The 23,448-nt window shown below is 36.5% G+C and overlaps 3 protein-coding genes across 3 annotated transcripts; all 3 read left to right on the forward strand.

Annotated features, from left to right (window-relative positions):
* The first annotated feature begins 403 nt into the window (after positions 1-403).
* On the forward strand, positions 404-8,497 carry LOC149051164 (microfibril-associated glycoprotein 4-like). The gene is made up of 4 exons (XM_089194092.1): positions 404-817; positions 3,574-3,694; positions 3,870-4,281; positions 7,501-8,497. Exons 1-4 carry the CDS (start codon positions 458-460, stop codon positions 7,727-7,729), a joined length of 1,122 nt encoding a protein of 373 aa, XP_089050218.1. The 5' UTR covers positions 404-457; the 3' UTR covers positions 7,730-8,497.
* Positions 8,498-12,851: 4,354 nt separating this feature from the next.
* Positions 12,852-19,074, forward strand: LOC149051165 (microfibril-associated glycoprotein 4-like). The gene is made up of 4 exons (XM_089194107.1): positions 12,852-13,175; positions 15,112-15,232; positions 15,408-15,819; positions 18,852-19,074. The coding sequence occupies exons 1-4, from the start codon at positions 12,852-12,854 to the stop codon at positions 19,072-19,074; spliced, it is 1,080 nt and encodes a 359-aa protein (XP_089050233.1).
* Positions 19,075-21,651: 2,577 nt separating this feature from the next.
* Positions 21,652-23,167, forward strand: LOC149051166 (ficolin-1-like). The gene is made up of 3 exons (XM_089193928.1): positions 21,652-21,912; positions 22,256-22,371; positions 22,945-23,167. Exons 1-3 carry the CDS (start codon positions 21,652-21,654, stop codon positions 23,165-23,167), a joined length of 600 nt encoding a protein of 199 aa, XP_089050054.1.
* Positions 23,168-23,448: the final 281 nt, after the last annotated feature.

Genomic DNA, 23,448 nt, shown 5'->3' on the forward strand with positions numbered 1-23,448 from the left:
CGCGTTTCTCCGCCCACGGGAAGATTTGATTCGAGTCGGGAGAGGTTTGCCAGAGGTCTGGAACCAATGGTTGGTGCAAGACCCTCTCGCCGACTCGCGTTGCTCAAGGGCTCACACTTTCCCGCGGGAAGAAACGTACGTGCTGATTGGAGGCTCCTAGTTAAAACAGTAAAATTATATCAAAGTTGTCTTAGGGTACGTGTCTAAATTTCTGTAAAAACTTGACTCTAAAATTCAAATATACAATTGCAACTACCAAAACATCTTATCGGAAGCTGCCAACGCCAGTTATAGGAACGCTTTTGATTTTACACAGCGACTCTACAATAACGCGGAGTCCTGTTTACTTGATTGATTTTAATTTCTATCCATTGAAATTTCAACAAGTTCAAGATTAATTATTAATACCGTGAAGTTGAAAACCGAACAAATTGCGATAAACATCAAATATTGAAAGATGCCGAGGAATCTAACTGAGAGATTCCGAAGTATGTATCTGCTTAAACTGCTTCTAGTGTCTCTAACGATTGCCCTTACATACGAAGACCCTCGAATGATGACACCTGTCTTCCAAGCCGTTAACTTTGCCAGAGAAATAAGAGGTCGACGCCTTAATGGAAGTGTTATTACAGAAATACAGGTGGATTCAGAGAGTTCTTGTCGACTACATTGCGTCAAAGAAAGCTTATGTGTGTCATACAACTTTGGATCCACAATAAACAACAAGAAGTTTAAATGTCAACTAAGCGACTCCGATCGCTTTGCTAGCTTTCAGAATTTCACCGAAGACAATAAATTTCTCTACCGAGGAGTGAAGGTAAGAAACTTTAGATCTAGTTTTTCTAGAATGAAGTAGGTAAGCATTATATACCCTGTAGAATAAGCTTTTTAAAATGTATCCTGACGTGATGTGTAAACTTTTGAGTGTCTCAAGGTTCTAAACAACTTCGGATTATAGGAAAAAACTCAAATTTCCTCACTTTTAATGAAACAAAGACAGTGTAACCAACTGTGTTTCTTAAAGCCACATTTCCTTAATATTCTTGTCTCAAATTGAAAGAGGAGGGTTCGTTCGAATATCATTCTGGAAAGAATTGGAAAGAGAATGGAAAAAATGGAAAGAAAATTCTTATTTCGTCGATCTCGTAAGATCAAGTTCGATTTATCCTTTTCAGTTTTGATAAGAAGTTTCGACTTGATTCTAATAATGTGAGAGATAAACATCTGCAGCACACAAAGAATGTTTTCAATTATTTGAATTTCTGTAAAATATATTCATTTCATGGGAAACACTCCATATGCATGCTTTATGAGCAAGCTTATTATGACTAAAAAATATTTCACCTATTAAAATTTAAAATTTCATTGTATAATCCATTTGGTATCGTGACTATCGTGACTAATTTTGCTCAAGAAAGAGGTATCTTTAACAACCCTGATGTGACAAATGCGCATGATTTTTTTGAACGAAACGTTTTAACTGAAATGTTCTTTGAATTCTTCTTCTTCCTTCACTACCCAACCTCTTTCTAACAAAAAATACTTATTGGGGATCTTTCAAGCATAAAAAATCGTAATCAATTTAAGAGATCCTCGCAGCTACTAACTGAGCTAACAGGCCAACTGGGAGCTGGTCAATATGTTGGGTCCAAATAAACCATTTAAATGATGAATAATGATTTTAGATGTATGAAATTTATATATTTGCACTGCGGTCAAGAAACGAGTTTAAGAGATCCTCGCAACTAAGAACACCACTGAACTAGTAGCTGAAAATAGGACCTGAAAAGCCAGCTCAGTTGGTAGAGCGCTGCACCGGTATCGCTGAGGTCATGGGTTCAAATCCCGTACGGACCTGAATTTTTTTCAGGTCCTATTTTCAACTACTAGTTCACTTGTGTTCTTAGCTGCAAGGATCTCTTTCATTCGTTTCTTCACCGCATTGCAAATATATGGATTTCATATATCTAAAATCATAAAAAATCGTGATAAATAAAATGAAATAAAGAAAGGTTTGCTCGGAATTCGGAGAGCCCAACCGTGTCCTACGTAGCCCGACGTGATTCGCTATTTAAGTGTAAAAGTATGACGAAGGTTAGAGATTGACAGGTCTGTAAGTGTCACCTTTATAAGCGATGACTCACACTTTCCTTGAGAGATCGGAGCTAGTCCCCGTTGTAATAACTTGAGTAGTAAGAGTGAATAAAGAAAGTGACAACAAAATAACGAGTATTAGGAACTATTTTCGAATAATTTATAGAAAGTTAGGACGGTGACCCTCACTTTCCTCGAGAGATCAGAGCTAGTCCCCGTTGTGACAACTAGTGTAAAAGGATAGAATAAAGAAAAAGTCAACAGAACGCGTGTTAGAGTAAATTTTACACTTAACACAAGACCCCCTCCCCCTTAACAGGGACTAAAGGGATTAAATTGAAGTAATAAAAGATTGGAGGAGTCAATGAGTCAAAAATACTGTCGCCGATTGTAGGTCTTTAGTACTGTTAAAGGTTGTAAGACTTGAATTCGACGTGTAAGTTGGCAAGGATTTGTTCTGTCTGTGCACTATTCGCCATTACTTCTAACTTGTTAAACTTGCAGTGCAGATTCCATTTTTTAGTCCATGCTGCTAGCTCATCGATATCGAATTGTGGCTTCTGTTCTTCTTTTTCTACGTTTTCCAGTTCCTTTCATATCTTAGTGTCATCAGCGGACACTAATTTAATAGTGTTGAAAATGTTTGATGATATTTCATTGACGCATATTAAGAAGAGAATAGGAACAAGGATCGTGCCACGGAGACACCAAATAACACTCGGGTCCAGGAAGAGTAAGTGCCACGCACCACGACACGTTTTGGGCAGCCAAAGAGATTCCTACACCAAGATAGAAGACTGAGGTCTATCTATTCCATGCCATTTTAGCTATAGCAGCAATCGTTCATGGGGTACGAAATCGAATGCTTTCGGAAGGTCTAAAAATGAAATCCGTTGGTCTTGATTTGCGTCTGGGTGCCGGTCAGTCGTTAAAACAAGAAATATATTTAGTTATCTTATTCAACACATTGTCTGTTGTAAATGCACTGCGGGTGCAATCTATAACAAGCCAGAAAGTACGCAGCGAAAACATTAAGTTTGCCTGGTTGATTTAACTTTACTTCAGAAAAAATGATGTCGATATGCAGGTGCTTTTAAACAACTTGAGCCTCGCGGTCTGAAGCCGTTCTATTGATATTTTCCCCTCTCTTGCGACAGAGAAATGATCCCCAGTTTCTTTTAAGCCAACCGGTGGGCAGATTTCAGAACAATTCAATGATACTCGATCGTCCTTATCTGAGAAGACTAAAAAGTCTAACTGTTTGGAGTTATCGGATCAAAGGTAACGCATTGCCCTCAGTTATTTTAAAACCCTGACAGTTAGTCTGGTCAGGGAACTTAATATTGGCCTCTCTGGAAGCTTATGATCTGATTCAATCTGAGAATATGAAACACATGCAATTTTAAAAGTCTATCAGTCAATCAATTCATAGGGTATCTGTATTTTAGTATAAGTAATCAGGTGCTTTTGTTTTAACAGAGTGATTGTGAGGTCAGCTCTTTCCTTTGTGCAGAAAACGAGATCTGTGTTCCCAACTATAAAGAAAACACTGCAGAATGCAAATGTCGTTATGCTTCTGGATATACGGGAAAACCATGCGGTGAGTATCATGTCTAACGCTTTCACTAGTTTGCCACTTTATATTGACTGACAGCATGCGTTAAGTCTAAAATATCCCAATTTGGATCAAGTAAAATGACTCAGTACAGCTAATCTACCCTGGTCAATTAATTAATTTGAGCTCTTTTAATTATTTCTTTTACTTCTAAAAACAGAAGCGAAATGCTGCGCTCAACTACTTAAAGATGGTTTCACTTCCAATGGCGTGTACACCATCAATCCAGATGGCGGTAAGCCAATACCAGTGTTGTGTGACATGACCACAGACGGTGGAGGTTGGACCGTTTTCCAGAGACGTTTGGACGGTTCCGTTGACTTCTATCGTGACTGGAAAGCTTACAAAGAGGGGTTCGGAAGTTTGAGCGGCGAGTTCTGGCTCGGAAACGACAATCTTCACCGTTTGACGAATGCTAATGACGTCATGTTGAGAGTTGACTTGGAGGACTTTGAGGGGAATATCACATACGCCGAGTACAAGACATTTAAGGTGGCAGACGAGGCTGATAAGTACAAACTCACTCTCAGAGAATACAATGGCACAGCGGGAGATTCCTTCAAGGGTCATAGGTAACATAAATAGTTAAGAAATGCATTGGTGTTGAATGTCTCATGCACGCTTAACTTTTATATTCTCTCTTGATATTCTTTAAGAGTGAAGTTCCCTCTGAAAATGAAAGATATAGGAATTGTAGAGGTCATTGGGTAGAATGCCTATTGTTCTCGCAGTGGCGAAAATATTATAGATCTCTGATATTAGCGGCGAAGCGTAAACGGGAAGACTCTCATTGGTCGAAGATCACGCGCGCTTTCCTCCGTAACGAGAAAACAAAAATAAGTCAGTTGAATGAAAAGCGCTCGTCGATACCCTGGAGATTAAGAATGCCGATTTGAAAGATAACTTTTTGTTCTACAGTTTTGCGGCTTTCCGAACTGCCTACATGTAGGGAAAGGCCGCAAACTGCCATATGCTGCCTAGAATGATTAGGGAGATTAAACTGTCTAGCGACTGGTTTGGATGCGTCAGGGTCATTTCTTTCTACGTCGCGAAGGTGTTCTCGGAATCGGTCACCGAATCGTCTTCCTGTTTCACCAACGTATAACTTTTGCAATAAGTGCAAGTTATGCAGTTAATGACCTGCCGGAGGTGCACGTTAAGTGTTCAGTGATCTTAATGGCTCCCTTAGGTCCCGTCATTTTCTCTACGTTATGAATGAAAGGACAGTTTTTGCATTGTGAGCGAGCACATTTGAAAGTTTCAGGTTGGTCTTTGGTTTCAAATGAACCTTTGACCAAAAAAAGTTGCCCATGTTTTTGTAACGTTTGAATGAAATTAGTGGAGGTTGCGAAAAGACAGTACCAGTCTCTGAATGGTTTTGGACTAATTGAAACTTTTTTAAGAATGATAGATTTGACTGCGTGGTTGTGAGGGTGAAATGTGAGAGTGAATGGAATGCAGTCGGTGTTTTCCTTCTCAGCCGTTTTTAATGCTGACTGTCGATCGATTTGTTGGGCACGGTATGAAATTCTTGACGTGTGGTGGATGCGAAGATTAATATAACAAGTACCTATATCTTGCTAGTAAACACTAGTGCATAGAACGTTGCCTTCAATTGAAATTATGGTGTTTAGAATAGCCAAAGAAGTGTCGGAAACTTCCCAAGTATATTTAAGAACTGGATGAAAGGAATTGACGACGATTACAAATTAAGTGAGCTCCTCTCTGGTAGAAGAGGTAGCGCCGATGTAGCGGTCGTAAAGTTCAGGTTCAGTGGGGCCGTGGTATTGACTAAAAAAATTGGTGTTCGATAAAACCTACGAAAAGATTGGCTTAGCTGGGTACCATAGTTGTATCCATGCCGGCTACGCCATCAGTTTGTTTGGACTAGTTGCCATCGAGTGAAAAGTAATTGAGTATAAGTACTAGTTCGGTTAGACGGAGTAGTGTTTCAGAGCTAGGTTCCTTAACAATGCGTTGATCGAAAAAATATTTGAGGGCCCCGAGACCTCCATTGTTGGGAATGACTATAAAGAGATGTAATATCCATAGTAAAAATAAGTTTGTTTTGGCTAAGGAAGTTAAAGTCACGAAAACTTCAAGTGCGTGTTAGCTGTCCTTTATGTAAGATAGTAAAGTTTTGACGTACATGCCATAATTTTGTCTAAATAGCTGGAAATAAGTTCGTTGGACAACTGCAGGAAAAAACGATGGGTCGGTCGGCCTGGGTGGTAAGGTTTGTGGATTTGAGGTAAAAAGTAAATACATGAAGTTCTAGGAGTGTTGATGGTAAGATTTTTTGCAGTGGCGAGCAATTCTTGTTTAGTTAGAAGATTGTTAATAGTGTTTTTCACAAATTTTTGATTGATGAAAGTGAGATCTTTGTCAACTTGGCATAAAAAGAGGTGTCAGAAAGTTGACGCAAAGCTTCTTTTTGGTAGAGGTCGGTCAGCCGAACAAAGACTGCACAGCCTGTGTTGGCCGCTTTAATAACTATGTCTTTGCGTTTTTTAGTCTTCTTAATGTCGACCACTCTTTTGAAGAAAGGTTGGAAATTTGGTGTTACGATTATTTGAGTCTTTTAATATCGTGGCGATATTTTTTGATGAAAAAATCTAAAGATGTGAATTGGACCTCTGGGGGAGTCCATTTAGACTTTCGAATCTGAAGTGTTTCGAAAGAATCTTTGTTCGAAAAATCATCCTCTTTGTCGTGAAAAAATAGCTTTCAATTAAACGCGGCGAAGGATTTTTTAAGGTCTTGCTTGACTGAAAATTCGTCGATTTTTTTAAAAATGGGAACAAAATTTAACCTCTAACTGCGAACTGATTTTTCTGAATCCGAAAGTGGTAATTTTTCTGGAATGCTAATTGCAGTTTTGAGGCTTTCAGGCGATGAGTCGCCAGTATTTTGAGGACCGATAAGTTGGTCGAGTTTTTGGGCCTTAATTTGGTGAAAATGGTTAAAAGGGTTTAGAAATGGCATCCTGAATTTTGGCACGAACAGATTGTACTAGAACAGCTGGACACATTTTGGAAAGTTCAAAGCGGCAATGTAGAATTTTTTCGTTGAGTTCGTTATATTTTTGGCACATAGCTCGGATTGTAATTCTCATAATATCACCTAGCGTGAAAAAGCATTGTGGGCGCACTGAATTTGGTGACGACATTGATTAGAATGAGAAAAAGAAGATGCCTGAAAATTGGAGCGAAATCCCTTAGGAGTAACTTTGGAATGAAGGCAACGGCTAATGAAATGGATGTGGCTACAATAAGAATGGCTAAACGGAATGCTAGATCTTTACTAATAGGAGGAAAAGGAACAAGGTAACTTACGATTTCCTGGCGTAGCTCCTTGATAAGTTTCTATAGGTAGTTGTCCCACCCAACTTATTTTCAGTTATTTAGATAAAATTATAATACCTATGGTCAAAACTTTACCATCTTACATTAAGGACAGCCAACACGTACTTGAAACTTTTTGTGACTTTAATTTCCTTAGCCAAAACAAACTTATTTTCACTAAGGATATCATTATATTCTATCTTATTGCGTCCTATCCTAAACTACTGTATTCTGCTCTATCCTATTCTATTCTACTCTACGATACTGTATTATAAATCTACCTCTTTATCTCTGTCTCTCTCGCGTTTCTTTATTCTTTCTTTTAAGCAATTTGTCAAAGTAGTTCCCTTAAGCAGAATTGGTTTTGTAAGTATTAAGAGAAAATTTCTTTCCTCAATGGCTAAACAGAAATGAAAGAAGGCAACATAAGTTTTATTCTTATTCCAGCCATATGCAGTTTTCCACGAAAGATCAAGATAGTGATCTATATCCTAAAAGCTGTGCCCAACACTTCAAAGGGGCCTGGTGGTACAATAGCTGCCATGCGTCCAATCTAAACGGATTGTATTTGAATGGCCAACATGCCTCTCATGCTGATGGAGTCAACTGGGGCACGTTGAGAGGCTATTACTACTCACTAAAACGCACCGAGATGAAAGTAAAAGCCAAGGGATAAGATGGTTTATATCGCGAGGTAACAAAACATGATTTAAATATGACGACATCAAAGAGGCGTTTTTTTTTTATAACTTCAGTAGGATTAATCCAGACCGACTTATAGCAATAGCAAAGCATATCGCTAGAAGCAACCATAACATGCTCACTTATTGTCAATAATTACCGTGGTTAGTACGAGTTTTTATGGTGAACCTGGCCCCGGTTGTTCGAAGGGTGGAAAACACTATCCACTGGATAAATCTCTATCCGGTAGATACTGCAGTACGTTTTCACGATTTATCCGTTGGATAGCGTTATCCGCCCTGTGAATAACTAAGCCTGGTCTATTCGTGGTTAATCTCAAGGGCTTGTCCATGTCACCATTATTAGTCGCGTGAGTGTCGCGTTTGCAAGTTTCCCTTTATGTGCTTCAATTATTTTCACTTACATTTCGTATTCGTTTTTCTCAGGGGACCTTTATTCGTGACTTTATTTATTTCATTTATTCATTTAGTTTTTGTCACCGAATTAGATTTTTAAACAAAGCATCAAGTTGTGGATAGGCTTAAACTCACGCACAAGTCTTAAGGAACAAAACCTTAAATTTGCAAGTTTTTATGTATAGAGACAACGAAGATGGGCAGGGAGCAGACATCAAATTCAAATTTAGCTGAATCTTCAGTGACAACTCGAGGGGGGAGGGTCTGGGGACTCCCCACCTCTCCCACCTCTCCCCATCAAACCAGTGAGTAAGTTTACTAAATGTTTTCACCAAAATTATTTCAACGACGGATTAGGGCTCCAGTTTAAACAAGACTCTGTGTTCTCTGAATCAAAGTTGTAACCCACCCAATCAAAAATTCCTGGATACGCTTTGTATCTTTTAAGCCCACGGGAAGTTTGTTTACCATTGGATTTTGCTTTAATCTCGTTTATTTTCTTCTTTTACTAACGAAAACTGTATGTCTACATTATTGATACAAAATTATTGTATACGCGATGTTTAATACACTTGAAACACGAACTTGAAAGTTGACACCTAAATTTAGTACTCGTAAATCGAGATAATTGTAAGATGAAATCTGGTAAGACTGAAAACAGATATGATATGATAAGTCTTTTACCCTTTTCGCATCTAAATAATTTGTCACAGAGTTTGAAATGTCCTCTAACACATCATTTCTTGTCGTCTCATCATTTTCGAACAACCTGGATTTAAATCCGCCCAGAGATCTCTTCATAGTGCTTTCTTTTGTCAACACTTTTGTTAGCACAGCGGGAGATTCCTTCGTAAATCATAGGTACCGTAAATAGTCGAGGACTTCATTGGTCTTAAAAGTGTTGCTTTCTCTCTTTGTTTTGGGCCGAATCAATGATCAACCAAAAAGGTTTTAAGAAAGTATCAAGCAGGCTTTACTCTGCTTCTCTCTTGATATTCTTTAAAAGTGAAGTTGCCTCTGAAACTGAAAAGTCATAGGAAACATAGAGTTAGTGTTTAGGAAAATGTCGTTTATAACAAAGCTATGTCCTTTTTAGTCTTGAAGGTGTTAGCGTTCATCAGTTCAGAAACAGTTTTTAAAAAGAGTGAAAATCAGGCAACACTCTGAATTAAGCACGTAAATCAAAAGTAAAACTGAGGGGGATTACTACAAGGATACCAAACAGCTCATTAAAGACATCCACATCAGGGCCAGATCGTTAAAAACCCAATGAAGCATGCAGGCCAGGGATAAGAGTAGATTTTTATTTTGCCTTAGCAGCTTTGCAGGTTTTCTTGGGCTTATTCTATTTTGCGAAACGAAACGAAACCAGGCGAGATATAACGAAACGAAAAGAATAATGCAGACTGAAATATTTTCTAATTAGGTAAAGATAGCTTTCACAAGGATTATGGAGTAATCGTCATTTGATAAGAAGGATTTTTATTCATTTCGCAAAGTAGTAATTTCAAAAGAGTTACTATTCTGCGGAATCGACTATTTTCACCCTGCGGTGACAACGTGACCCCTTATTCATGTCACAAAAATACATCTAAACAAAACAAATTAGTATATCACCAAAGATTTTGGTCTCCTCTTATTTCTTAAACCGTACTTAGATATATTTCGCCAATAGTAATTTTAGGTGGGATACTATTTTGCGAAATGGACTACTAGTCGATTTCGCAAAATAATAACTCTTCTTAAATTACTTTGCCAATTGAAAAAACAAACCCTCTTGTTAATTAACGATTACTACAAAATCCTCGTGAAAGTTATCGTTACCTTACTATAAAATATATCTGCATTACTCCTTTTAGTTTTTCTATATCTCGCTTGGCTTCGTCTCGTTTTGTTTTGTTTCGCAAAATAGCCTTAGTCGTAGTTCTTGATCACATTTCATCATGTTCAATTTGCCTGGCATGATGACAACCCCACATAACTTCGAGATAACGAATGAATGGTTTCAAAAGAAGAAATGCACAACCAAGTTGAATTTGTAACCCTGAATTAGCGTAAATGGCTTCTCACGTGCAACTTGAAGTGTCGAAAGGCTGGAGTATAGGGCATCTAGAGTTACTCAGCTCGCACCAAGAATCAAATACCATTTGATAGATAATTACATAGCCACAGAATTTGAGAATATCACCCTCTGCTTTTAGCTATTGTCAACAACTTTTACTTATATCTGCAAATATAAACTTTCACAAGGGATGTAATTTAGAAACGTTAAGAGCCAGATGTATAAAGCAAACTGCTTGAAGAGCAAGAAAACAAAAGTGAGAAATCTAGACCAATCACATAACGGCGTAAGGCAAAACTTAAGCAATTAAAGATTACTTTCGATACTCAGTTGGAAATTTTTCGGATTGTCTTGGTCGATCTAGTTTATGGAGTAGCTCACAAGATCACGCCAACACGGGCTCTGTTTTATATAATAATGATTTAAAAGGATCTTGGTGTTAACAGGCAAGTCAAGAATTGAAAGAAAGCGACAAAACTTTTAAGTCTGTAAAACATGTTTCGACAGAAGCTTTTGTCATCTTCAGTTAATTCATGTACAAAGCGTTGGAAGTTGAAATATAATAAATAGAACAATGCTAATTATGATAAATAATGACAACAAGAAAAGAGGTAAAACATGAAAGTGTGATAACTAAAAGGATAGCTTTAGATTTACATGGGGTAATTGTTGATTCAAGGATGGTTGTTCTCTTTGAATATGAATAGCCTCTTTTATCTTGAGTTGAAAACCGGTAGAGGCGTGATCTGAAACATGGAAGTTATCTGCTGAACACAAAGAGCGACAATGTGCAGAATCTTTCAGATGCTTGAAAATGTGAGAGGCACTGTCACTTACTAAGTGCTCTCTAACACCTGTGGAAAAAGTTAAAAGTTTTGTCGCTTTCTTTAGATTTAAAAGGAGGTTTAAAGGTTTTCTGTTAGAAAATACCATTGCATTTGACGTAAGAAATATTCGATTCAACACAATACAAGATATCTTGACTCAAATTTTACTCAACAAGACCTAGATATTGGTCGATTAAGTTAACGGAGAACTCTCTTCTTTTTCATGTAAGGTGTATAGTTAGTCAATCGCTTATTTGTTGTAATCAATGGTAATAAAAATGTTAAATAAATTATTCTGTCATTAAGACTATTTTATATCTAAGATACTTGCTAGCTACTGTAATGTAAATTTCGGCTAAACTCCAGAATACCTGGCCACTTTGGTCCGCCTCACCTACATGTGTCGGGAGGCTTTGAAGATCGAGGCCTAACACAATAGACGCTATTCTTATTCAATGACATGTAAATGAGTGGCCGGGTTTTCTGCAGTTGCTCCTAAATTTCATCTAGAATTTCTGTATTCTTGCTAGACTAGGTTAAATATTCTGTTATGCGTTCAACCACGGCTCGTCTCGATTAGCTTTAGTTAACTGCGAGCAGTGGAACTTGTAATTAACTTGTGAACTTGCAACTTGAGACAGTCAACATGTGAGACTAAACAATTCTAACACCCAATAGGATGGAGACACCTCTATATTAGCAATGGTTTAGTTCTTATTATTTTGTGGCTTGTATCACCATCAAACTTTACAGAAATTTTGGCCGTCATATCAATGCGCAGCAGTAGTTATTTCAACACTGATTTCTGTAAAACTTGATTGCAATAAATGACGTTAAGATTAAGTATAGATTGTCATTTTCGTGTCATTTACTCCAAATTGTACCAATCTACTTATCTCTGATTCAACTGAATCGCCTTATGATGTAATGTCTGAGAGATTTCATTGTTCTTAACCAGTGTGGTTCGTTTTGACAGTCTTCCCACCTCTTATGTGTAAAGAGATGCATTTATGCAAATGAGTGAGCATGCGCGTCCAGAGTGTGTTAGCGAGTGTGTTATAGTGTGTTCCATGTGCTCGGGTCAGTAACCAAATTATCGTGTACACAATTCCTAATTATCGGAATAAAATCAATTCAGCAACCCACTCAGAGTCACTACGTTATGGAGACCTATCTTAAGACGTCATTCTGATGTACCAAAGGTTTTCGCTGGGGTTCCTGTTTGTTTGGTTACCCGCTCTTCAGATCACATGACCTTCCTGACTCTATGTGCATCGATTGTCTAACTTTTAACCGTTTGTAGTAAGGAAATACCGTTAAAGCCTTTACTTATTTAATTTAAACTAAATTCTGTTCAAGCCGGCAACCCATACTTTATCATGTTGCACCCTTTCTAGCCTTTGTTTGTATGTCGTCGATTCACCTTTAATACTTTTCTACTTCTCCTCTGATATTCCTATCATCACCTGCAAACTCAATTATTAATCGGCAGAAACGTTTTGTAAAAGATTGCTGTTTGGATAAGGTTTTTGTTTCAAATTTTATCAACTTCACCTGCGTGCGTGTGCGTGTGTGTGGTCTCAAATAGTTCCAATGTTCCCTCTATATATTTTTTTTGTATATTACCACAGAATTTATTCTTAAGATTTGAATTCATTCCCTCATAAATGTTGCCCTATCATGCCAGTTAGAGCATTTAAATCAATCAATATGATGTTTTTCTACTTGCACTAAGGTTTTGTGTTAATAATTAATGAAAAAGAGCTAAAAACCCTAAAGATCACTATAATTGACAACATTTCTCGCGAAAACATGTACGCAACACTCCTTATAACTTTCTTGGTGATTACTTTAACAAACGGAGAGAGTCGATTGACAACATCCCACTACAAAGCCGTTAACTTTGCCAGAGAAATAAAAGGAGGACGGCTTTATGGAAGTGTTATCAGGGAAATTGAAGTGGATTCTGAGAGTTCTTGTCGACTACATTGTGTGGAAGAAAGTTCATGTCTGTCATACAACTTTGGACCTGGTGAAAACAAGAAGATGTTTAAATGTCAACTAAGTGACTCCGATCGCTTTGCTAGCTTCAAGAATTTCACCGCAGACAACACATTTCTCTACCGAGGACTGAAGGTAAGAAATTTTAGATATAACTTTTCTAAAATGGAGCAGGTAAGCATTATATTGCCTATAGAATAAACTCTCTAAAAGTGTATGCTGACACTAAATGTCAACTGAGCGATTGTGGTCGGTTTACTGGACTGAGCAATATTCACTGAAGACCCCCAAGTTCTTCATAGAGGCATAAAGGTAGGTAATTTATCTCAATTTGCAATTCCTTTAACTCATTCCAAAGAGGATATTGTATTTGATTTAAGGAACGACGCAGATGTTTATATGGTGCGTTTGGTAATTGTAGAGAAATACAATTTTAGAATTACTGTAAAACTTTTTTTATCATTGTCTGATTTCGAAAGGCTACGAGTTAAAATTTAACTTTTCATTGAGCCTGTAAATTTGATGGCTCAGAAACGAGATTTTAGCCAGTTTAATTTTATCTTGAAGCACCTGTTTCGATTTGAAAATGAATGTGTTGATTCGATATTGGCGAAGAAGAGAAAACGTTACTCTACACCTTTGAGGGACATTTTGAAGTAATATTGAGTACTGATGACTGATTTATCTTCTTAATCTAATGTTTTCAAAAAATGCCATCAATGAAAAACTATGTTTTAATTGAAATGCTTGCTTCTCTTGTTATGGATAATAGCTGTAAGACAGATTTCTAGTTCTTAGTCATGCTGGCACGCATACCATGGAACTTTCTAGAACATTCCGATGGGTCACATGTTAATGAAATAATACTACCAAAATAGTTGTGTTGTAAACTTCCGGAATGTTCTGGAATACTTTTTTATTAACAAATAGAGAAGCCTTCGCTGTGCTTTGTTCTGTTGTAAAGCACGCAGGAAGCGGCTAGAGCACGAAAGAGAAAGTGTTTCTCTCCACTTCTTGATGGACCTCAGCATGATCGCAGTCGCTCTGACACCGGCATGATTGCTATGAATTTTAACATTTATCCCAGTTTGGCTTTATTTCTCATCATTCCTGTTTTGTTCTGTTCGGGTTTTTGAACACGACACTATATATACTATACGAGTGTTAGCTGTGTTTGATTTTTATTACAGTACGTAAAAATATACATGGAAATATTACTCAGTTCTGATTGGTTAAGATAAATGCAGCTTTCAGGTAATTCAATGCACAGGAGGGTTAATTCATTGCAAAGAAGTAACAAACCAGACATTCTGATTGGTCAATAATCAAAGAAACTTACAGATAGCGAATCAAATGCGAGCCTTGGATGTCTGTGTTTTCCAGTTCCTGTTATATCTTAGCGTCATCAGCGAACATCTTTAGCTGTAGTAGAGATGTTTGACGATAAGTCATCGACGCATATTAAGAGGAGAATAGGACCAAAGATTGTGTCACGGGGAACACCAGATAGCACTCGGGTCCAAAAAGAGTGGGTGTCACGCACCTCGACTCGTTGCAGCCGGCCAGTAAAGAAATTTTAAAACTAAAACAGAAGAAGTCGATCAATCTCGTGGTATTTAAGCTTAAGCAGCAATCGTTCGTGGGTTACGGAATCGATGCTTTTCAAAAGATAAAAAAAAAATGATATCTGTTGGTCTTGATGTCGCTCAGTGGTTAAAACAAGGAAAAACCTTTTAATTTTCTTATTCAGCACATTTTCTGGTGTAAATGCACGGCAAGTGCCATCCGTAACAAGCCAAGACAGTAGATTTCAGAACAAATCGGTTACACTTGATCGCCCTTAATTATCCAAGAACACTAGAACGTCTAATCATTTGCAAAGGCAGCACATTCCCCTCACTTATTTTAAAACCCTAAAGTGTTGGTCACTGAACTTACTGTTGGCTGCTCTGGAAGCTTATGATTCCATCTAAGAAAATAAAACAGGTGCAATTTTAAAAGTCTATCAATCAATCAATTCATAGGATACCTTTATTTTTATAAAAGTAATCAGGTGCTTTTGTTTTAACAGAACCATTGTGAGGTCAGCTCTTTCCTTTGTGCAGAAAACGAGATTTGTGCTCCCAACGATAAAGACAACACTGCAGAATGCAAATGTCGTTATGCTTCTGGATATACTGGAGAACCATGTGGTAAGTATCATGTCCAACGCTTTCATTACTTTGCCACTTTATATTGACCGAGTGCGTGCATAAAATATTAAGTACCCCAATTTAGATGAAGTAAAATGACTCAGTACAGCTTATCCACTCTGGTCAAATACTGAATTTGAGCTCTATTAATTATTTCTTCTTCTCACAAAATCAGAAGCAAAAAGCTGCACCCAACTACTTAAAGATGGTTTCACTTCTAACGGCGTGTACACAATCAATCCAGATGGTGGTAAACCAATACGAGTGTTGTGTGACATGACCACGGACGGTGGAGGCTGGACCGTTTTTCAGAGACGTTTGGACGGCTCTGTTGACTTCTTTCGTGAGTGGAAATCTTACAAAGAGGGGTTCGGAAGTTTGAGCGGCGAGTTCTGGCTCGGAAACGACAATCTTCACCGTTTAACAGCTGCTGATGACGTCATGTTGAGCGTTGAGCTTGAAGATTTTGATGGGAGCATCAAGTACGCTGAATACACGACTTTTAAGATAGCAGACGAAGTTGATAAGTACAGGCTTTTAGTTGAAGGATACAAGGGCACGGCTGGGGACTCTATGAAACCACACAAGTAAGAGAGATATTCGTTTTGACAGAGAGTGTATCTATTATCAGTCAGGAGAGGGGCACGTTATGAATAACATTTGATTGGCACAAACATTAGAGTAAAGAGATACTGTCTATTCTATTCTATCATATTCTATCCTATTTTATCCTATCCCATCATATTCAATTGTGTTCTGAGCTTGTCCTCTTCTTTTCTTATTTTACCCCGTTAAATTCTATTCTATTCTATTTTACTCTATTTTATTCGATTTTATTCTATTCAATTCTATTCCATCCGATCCTATTATATTACATTTTTTTTTAAGTATAATCTTTTCTATTCTCTCCTATTCTATCTTGATCAACCGTATTCTATACTAATCCCATTCTTTTCTATTCCAGGCTTTTTTACTTTTGATTCAGTCTAATCTATCTTATTCTTTCGTATTCTATTCTGTTCTATCCTATTACCTTTTATTCCTTTTTATTCTGATCACTTCTACCATATTCTTCTTCCTAATCCTATTCTTTTGAGTCCTATCCCATTCTAACGTATTACATCCTTGTCTATTCTGTTTAACCCTTAGATATTTATATTTCATTCCTTTCTATTCTGTACTATTCTATCCTTTTCTACCGTATTCCTTTCTATTCTATACTATTCTTACCTTTTCATATTTCTTGCTATTCTATACTATTCTTACCTTTTCTTTTATATTTCTTTCGATTCTATGCAGTTATAACCTTTTCGATCATATTCCTTTCTATTCTATACTCTTGTTACCTTTTCATATTTCTTTCTATTCTATACTATTTTTACCTTTTCTTTTATATTCCTTTCTGTTCTATACTATTCTAACCTTTTCTTTTATATTCCTTTCTATTCTATGCTACTCTAACCTTTTCATATTTCTTTCTATTCTATACTATTTTTACCTTTTCTTTAAGATTCCTTTCTGTTCTATACTATTCTAACCTTTTCTTGTATATTCCTTTCTATTCTATGCTATTCTAACCTTTTCATATTTCTTTCTATTCTATACTATTTTTACCTTTTCTTTAAGATTCCTTTCTGTTCTATACTATTCTAACCTTTTCTTTTATATTCCTTTCTATTCTATGCTATTCTAACCTTTTCTACCGTATTCCTTTCTATTCTATACTATTTTTACCTTTTCTTTTATATTCCTTTCTGTTCTATACTATTCTAACCTTTTCTTTTATATTCCTTTCTATTCTATGCTATTCTAACCTTTTCATATTTCTTTCTATTCTATACTATTTTTACCTTTTCTTTAAGATTCCTTTCTGTTCTATACTATTCTAACCTTTTCTTTTATATTCCTTTCTATTCTATGCTATTCTAACCTTTTCATATTTCTTTCTATTCTATACTATTTTTACCTTTTCTTTAAGATTCCTTTCTGTTCTATACTATTCTAACCTTTTCTTTTATATTCCTTTCTATTCTATGCTATTCTAACCTTTTCTACCGTATTCCTTTCTATTCTATACTATTTTTACCTTTTCTTTAAGATTCCTTTCTGTTCTATACTATTCTAACCTTTTCTTTTATATTCCTTTCTATTCTATGCTATTCTAACCTTTTCATATTTCTTTCTATTCTATACTATTTTTACCTTTTCTTTAAGATTCCTTTCTGTTCTATACTATTCTGACCTTTTCTTTTATATTCCTTTCTATTCTATGCTATTCTAACCTTTTCATATTTCTTTCTATTCTATACTATTCTTACCTTTTCATATTCCTTTCTATTCTATACTATTCTGACCTTTTCATATTCCTTTCTATTCTATACTATTTTTACCTTTTCTTTAAGATTCCTTTCTGTTCTATACTATTCTAACCTTTTCTTTTATATTCCTTTCTATTCTATGCTATTCTAACCTTTTCATATTTCTTTCTATTCTATACTATTTTCACCTTTTCTTTAAGATTCCTTTCTGTTCTATACTATTCTGACCTTTTCTTTTATATTCCTTTCTATTCTATGCTATTCTAACCTTTTCATATTTCTTTCTATTCTATACTCTTCTTACCTTTTCATATTCCTGTCTATTCTATACTATTCTGACCTTTTCATATTCCTTTCTATTCTATACTCTTCTTACCTTTTCATATTTATTTCTATTCTATACTATTCTTACCTTTTTATATTCCTTTCTATTTATACTATTCTAACCTTTTCTACCGTATTCCTTTATATTCTATATTATTCTTTACCTTTCTTTTATATTCCTTTCTTTTCTTTACTATTCTAACCTTTCTACCATATTCCTTTCTATTCTATACTCTTCTTACCTTTCATATTTCTTACTATTCTATACTACTCTTACCTTTTCTTTTATATTCCTTTCTATTCTATACTACTCTTACCTTTTCTTTTATATTCCTTTCTATTCTATACTATTCTTACCTTTTATACTAGTTTATCCTCATGTACGTTTTCTCTCCTAGTTTTCCCTATCCTATGTTATCCTTTTTTAATCCTATCCTATCCTATCCTATTCAATTCTATGAGGGTTTCATTGAGGTTGTGGCTTTTACGAATAATACGGTAATACGATACGGCTAATCGTTAATTTCTTTTCATTTTTGTTAAAAGAAACATTTTTTCGGCTAACTTTTTTAACGACTAACGGTTAACATTAGTTGATTTTGGCGTCAAAAGGCTAAAAATTTTTTTCGTTTTACGGCTAACAAGTTAACCTCGGCTAGACTTTATTTTATGTTATTCTACCCCATCCGATTTTATTCTATCTTATTCTATCCAATTCTTCCCTCCTATATCTTATCCTACTGTGTCCTATCCTAAACTACTGTATTTCATTCTATCCTAAACTATTCCACTCTATGATTAATAAATCTACCTCTTTATCTCTGTCTCTCTCGCGTCTTTTGATTCTTTCTTTCAAACAATTTGTCAAAGTAGTTCCCTTTAGCAGAATTAGTTTTGTAAGTTTTAGGAGAAAATCTCTTTCCTCAATGGCTAAACAGAAATGAAACAAGGCAACATAAGTTTTATTCTTATTTCAGCCATATGCAGTTTTCCACGAAAGATCAAGATAATGATCTAAAGGTTACAAGCTGTTCCCAACGCTACAAAGGGGCCTGGTGGTATAAAAGCTGTCATGAGTCCCACCTAAACGGATTGTATTTGAATGGCCAAAATTTTCCTGAAGGAGTCAACTGGGTTACTTTCAGGAACAATTACTACTCACTAAAACGCACTGAGATGAGAGTAAAAACCAAGGGATGACCTTAAAACATGATCTTAAAGTGCCTGTGACACGAAATTTTTTTTTTTGCATAAATACTTAGCTTATCATATGTACAAACCAACTCCGATAGAAGGAAAATTTCAAAAAACTTAAAACTCGGTTTTTTCGGGCCCTCAAGTGCTCTTTTTTGTCTTAAAAGTGTCCCGTGGATTGGTAACGAATTAGCGGGTGATGACGTAGAAAACTGTCAAAACTCGCAGTTGACACTTACAAATCTCTCACATCTCTAGTAATTTTATATCAGTCAGCGTTAAAATATTCTTGAAATACTCTTGAAATAGTGTCTGATAGCGATGTAAAACTGCCTTCAGAAAGCTCTACCAAGAGTTGTGACACATCGTACTCAGGTAGTAGGGAAGGAATGGAAGTTGCGAGTACGGTTCAGCCCAACGAAGGAGAACCGCGCGTAGCAAATGAATTCTCGTTACTGAATGTTTAGTTTGCTGTGTTTTGTTTTCCAAGGCGAAATCTAAGTTAAGAATGGATAGCTGTGTTCGTTTCGGTTACCATGACATTTTATTCCTTCGCACCACGTGCGGCGAAGGTTCCCCTCGGTAAGTGCTCTAGATTTTCGCTGCTGTAGAGAAATTTCCTCTGTAAGCCAAACTTTTGACGAAAGAATCAGATGTATCAAGAGGCACGATGATTTTTTACCGAGAAGCCACTGCAAGTTGCTCCTTTCCTCAGAGATTACAAAAACAGAGGCTATCATCGAGCCGGTCAAATCTAACGGAAAACGAGTGAGTTTATAGTCGCCTGATTCAAGTTATCTCAAATATGTCTCTCCGTTGGATACCGCAATACGTTTTAGCGATTTATCCATTAGATAGCGTTATCCACCCTGTAAATAACTAACCCTGGTCTATTCGTGGTCTCAAGGGTTTGTCCATGTCACCATTATTAGATTAGCATTTAGTTTGTTCTTAATTTTTATTTGCAAATGCTCATTTCCTTAGGCGGGCGCTAATGTGGGTTTGAGTGTCGCGTTTGCAAGTTTCCCTTGTATGCTTCTAGTTACTTTCAGTTATATTTCATATTCGTATTTCTCCGGGGACCTTTGTTCGTGAATTTATTTACTTCATCTATTCATTTAGTGTATGTCACCGAATTAGATTTTTAAACAAAGCATCAAGTTGTGGATAGGCCTTAACTTACGCACAAGTCTTAAGGAACAATACCGTAAATGTGAGAGTTTTTATAAATAGAGACAACGAAGATAAGTAGAGAGCAGACATCAAATTTAAATTTAGCTGAATCTTCAGTGACAACTTGGAGGGGGGGAGGGGTCTGGGGACTCCACACCTCTCCCTTCCCTCCATCCCCATCAAACCCGTGAGAAAGTTTACTACATGTCTTTCATCAAATTCTTTGAACGACGGGATTATATATTACTACTGCTCAACTACAATCATTAAGAATTTATATTTCTTAAAATATGTCTTAATGCGTTAATGACCAAAGTTCTTTTAACGACGGGATTATATATTATTACCGCTCAACTAAAAGCGTTAAGAATTTAAATTTCTTAAAAAATATGTGTTAAAATTATTTGGGCTCCGGTTTAGACCCAACTTTGTGTTTTCTGAATCAGAGTTGTAACCCTGCCAATAAAAATTCCTAGATCCGCTTTATATCTTTTAAGCCCCCAGGACAATTGTTTACCATTGGAGCGGGGATCAGCTCCGCCTCCCTCCTCGCCAGAGTGTATTCTTGATTTTGCTTTAATCTCTTTTACTTTCTTCTTTCACTGACAAAAGCTGTATGTCTACATTCCTGAAACAAAATTATTGTATGACCAATGTTTAATAAACTTGAAATACGACCTTCAAAGATGAAACCTAAATTTAGCACTAGTAAACCGTGATGATTGTGACATGGAATCTCGTAGGAGTAAAAAAAGGTATGATATGAAAATAATCCTAAAGTCTTTTACCCTTTTCGCACCTCAACAATTGGCCGAAGATTTGAGACGAGTCAGGAGAGGTTTGCTAGCGGTCTGGAACCAGCAGTTGGTGCAAGACCCTCTCGCTGACTCGCATTGCTCAAGGGCTCATACTTTCCCCCTGGCGAAGAAACGCTCTTATAAAGAGGACCTGATCGCAGGCTTAGAGTCAAAACATTAAAATTAAATCAAAGTTGTCTTGAGGTCTGTGTCTAAATTTCCGTAAAAACCCAAATCTAAAATTCACTAAATACAAGTGCAAAAAAAAATACAATAAAACACTAAAAAACTAAAAACATAAAATTGCAACTACCAAAACATATTATCGGAAGCTGCCAACGCCGGCGGTAGGAACGCTTTTCATTTCACACATACAGTGACTCTACAATGACAAGTTTTGTTTACTTCATTGTTTTCATTTTCTATCTATTGAAATTTCAACAAGTTCAAGATTAATAATTAATACCGTGGAGTTAAAAACCGAAAAATTGCGATAAACATCTAATACTGAAAGATGCCGAGGCATCTAAGTGAAAGATTCCGAAGTATGTATCTGCTTAAATTGCTTCTAGTGTCTTTAACGATTTCTTTTACACACGGAGACCCTCGAATAATGACAACTGTCTTCCAAGCCGTTAACTTTGCCAGAGATATAAGAGGTCGACGCCTTAATGGAAGTGTTATAAGACAAATACAAGTGGATTCAGAGAGTTCTTGCCGACTACATTGCGTCAAAGAAAGCTCATGTGTGTCATACAACTTTGGATCCACAACAAACAACAAGAAGTTTAAATGTCAACTAAGCGACTCCGATCGTTTTGCTAGTTTTAAGAATTTCACCGAAGACGACAAATTTCTCTACCGAGGAGTGAAGGTAAGAAACTTTAGATTTAATTTTTCTAGAATGAAGCAGGTAAGCAAATAGAACAAACTCCTTATAAGTGTATGCTGACATGATGTGTAAACTTTTGAGTATTTCAGGACTCTAAACAACTTTGGATTAGAAGACAAAACTCAAACGTTCTCACTTTTAATGACGGAAAAGATATGATATGACGAGTAAAACTAAGACAGCATAACAAACCTTGTTATTAAAACCATATATCCTTCATGTTCTCGTCTCTAAGTGATTTAAATTAAGCGCGTAATTTAAATTTTCTTCACCGTTTGAGGATGCTAATGACGTCATGCTGAGAGTTGACTTGAAGGACTTTTAGGGGAACATCACATACGCCGAGTACAAGACATTTAAGGTGGCAGACGAGGCTGATAGGTACAGACTCACTCTCGGAGAATACAATGGCACCGCGGGAGATTCCTTCATGTATCATAGGTATCGTAAATAGTCAAGAAATACATGGGTGTTGAATGTGTTTCGTTCTCTCTTTGTCTTGGGCCGAATCAATGATCAACCAAAAACGTTTTCTTAACTCAGTCTTATCTTCTCTCCTGATATTCTTCAAGTTAAAAGTGAAGTTGCCTCTGAGACTGACAGCCATAGGAATCGTAGAGGTCATTGGGCAGAATGTTTATTTTTCTCGCGACATTTACTTGCAGTGGCGAAAATATTATAGACCTGACACGGTTTTTTTAGAAATGAGGAAAAAATGTAAGCGCTTACTGAGAACTGATTATATTCATATATATATTATATTCTATCCTATTGTGCCCTATCCTAAACTGCTATATTCTATTCTATCCTATTTCATTCTATTCTACGATTTTATATTATAAATCTACATTTTTATCTCTGTCTCCCTCGCGTCTCTTAATTCCTTCTTTAAAGCAACTTGTCAAAGTAGTTACCTTAAGCAGAATTGGTTTTCTAAGTTTTAAGTGAAAATTTAATTCCCCATTGGCTGAACAGAAATGATAGAAGGCAACATAAGTTTTATTCTTATTTCAGCCATATGCAGTTTTCCACAAAAGATCAAGATAGTGATCAATTTAAAACAAGCTATGCCCAACGCAGCAAAGGAGCCTGGTGGTACAGCAGCTGCCATAAGTCCAATCTAAACGGAATGTATTTCAATGGCCAACATGCCTCTCGTGCTGATGGAGTCAACTGGTTTACTTTCAGAGGCAAACAGTATTCACTAAAACGCACTGAGATGAAAGTAAAAGCCTAGGAATAAGATGGTTTCTATCGCAGGTGACAAAACATGATTTAAATATGACGACACCAAAGAAACCTTTTTTTTTAGCTTCAATAAGATCAATCCAGACCGACTTATAGCTATGGCAAAGCATATCGTTAGGAGCAGCCATAATATGCTCATTTCTCATCAATTATTTCTGTAGTTAGTATGAGTTTTTTATGGCGAACCTGGCCCCGGTTGTTCGATAGGTGGAGAACACTTGTTGGCAACCGTCTGTCTCGGAAGACAATGGAAATCTGCACCTAAGTAGT

This window comes from Pocillopora damicornis, chromosome 2 (assembly GCF_964200805.1).
Source record: "Pocillopora damicornis chromosome 2, jaPocDami1.2, whole genome shotgun sequence".
Lineage (NCBI taxonomy): Eukaryota > Metazoa > Cnidaria > Anthozoa > Scleractinia > Pocilloporidae > Pocillopora > Pocillopora damicornis.

Bases quoted from the DNA above. Each gene is read 5' to 3' on its own strand.
- LOC149051164 (XM_089194092.1), top strand. From the start codon at position 458: ATGCCGAGGAATCTAACTGAGAGATTCCGAAGTATGTATCTGCTTAAA. The intron at 818-3,573 runs GTAAGAAACTTT...TTGTTTTAACAG, and splicing joins TTCTCTACCGAGGAGTGAAG to AGTGATTGTGAGGTCAGCTC. The intron at 3,695-3,869 runs GTGAGTATCATG...TTCTAAAAACAG, and splicing joins ATATACGGGAAAACCATGCG to AAGCGAAATGCTGCGCTCAA.
- LOC149051165 (XM_089194107.1), top strand. From the start codon at position 12,852: ATGTACGCAACACTCCTTATAACTTTCTTGGTGATTACTTTAACAAAC. The intron at 13,176-15,111 runs GTAAGAAATTTT...TTGTTTTAACAG, and splicing joins TTCTCTACCGAGGACTGAAG to AACCATTGTGAGGTCAGCTC. The intron at 15,233-15,407 runs GTAAGTATCATG...TCACAAAATCAG, and splicing joins ATATACTGGAGAACCATGTG to AAGCAAAAAGCTGCACCCAA.
- LOC149051166 (XM_089193928.1), top strand. From the start codon at position 21,652: ATGACAACTGTCTTCCAAGCCGTTAACTTTGCCAGAGATATAAGAGGT. The intron at 21,913-22,255 runs GTAAGAAACTTT...AAGGACTTTTAG, and splicing joins TTCTCTACCGAGGAGTGAAG to GGGAACATCACATACGCCGA. The intron at 22,372-22,944 runs GTATCGTAAATA...TTCTTATTTCAG, and splicing joins GATTCCTTCATGTATCATAG to CCATATGCAGTTTTCCACAA.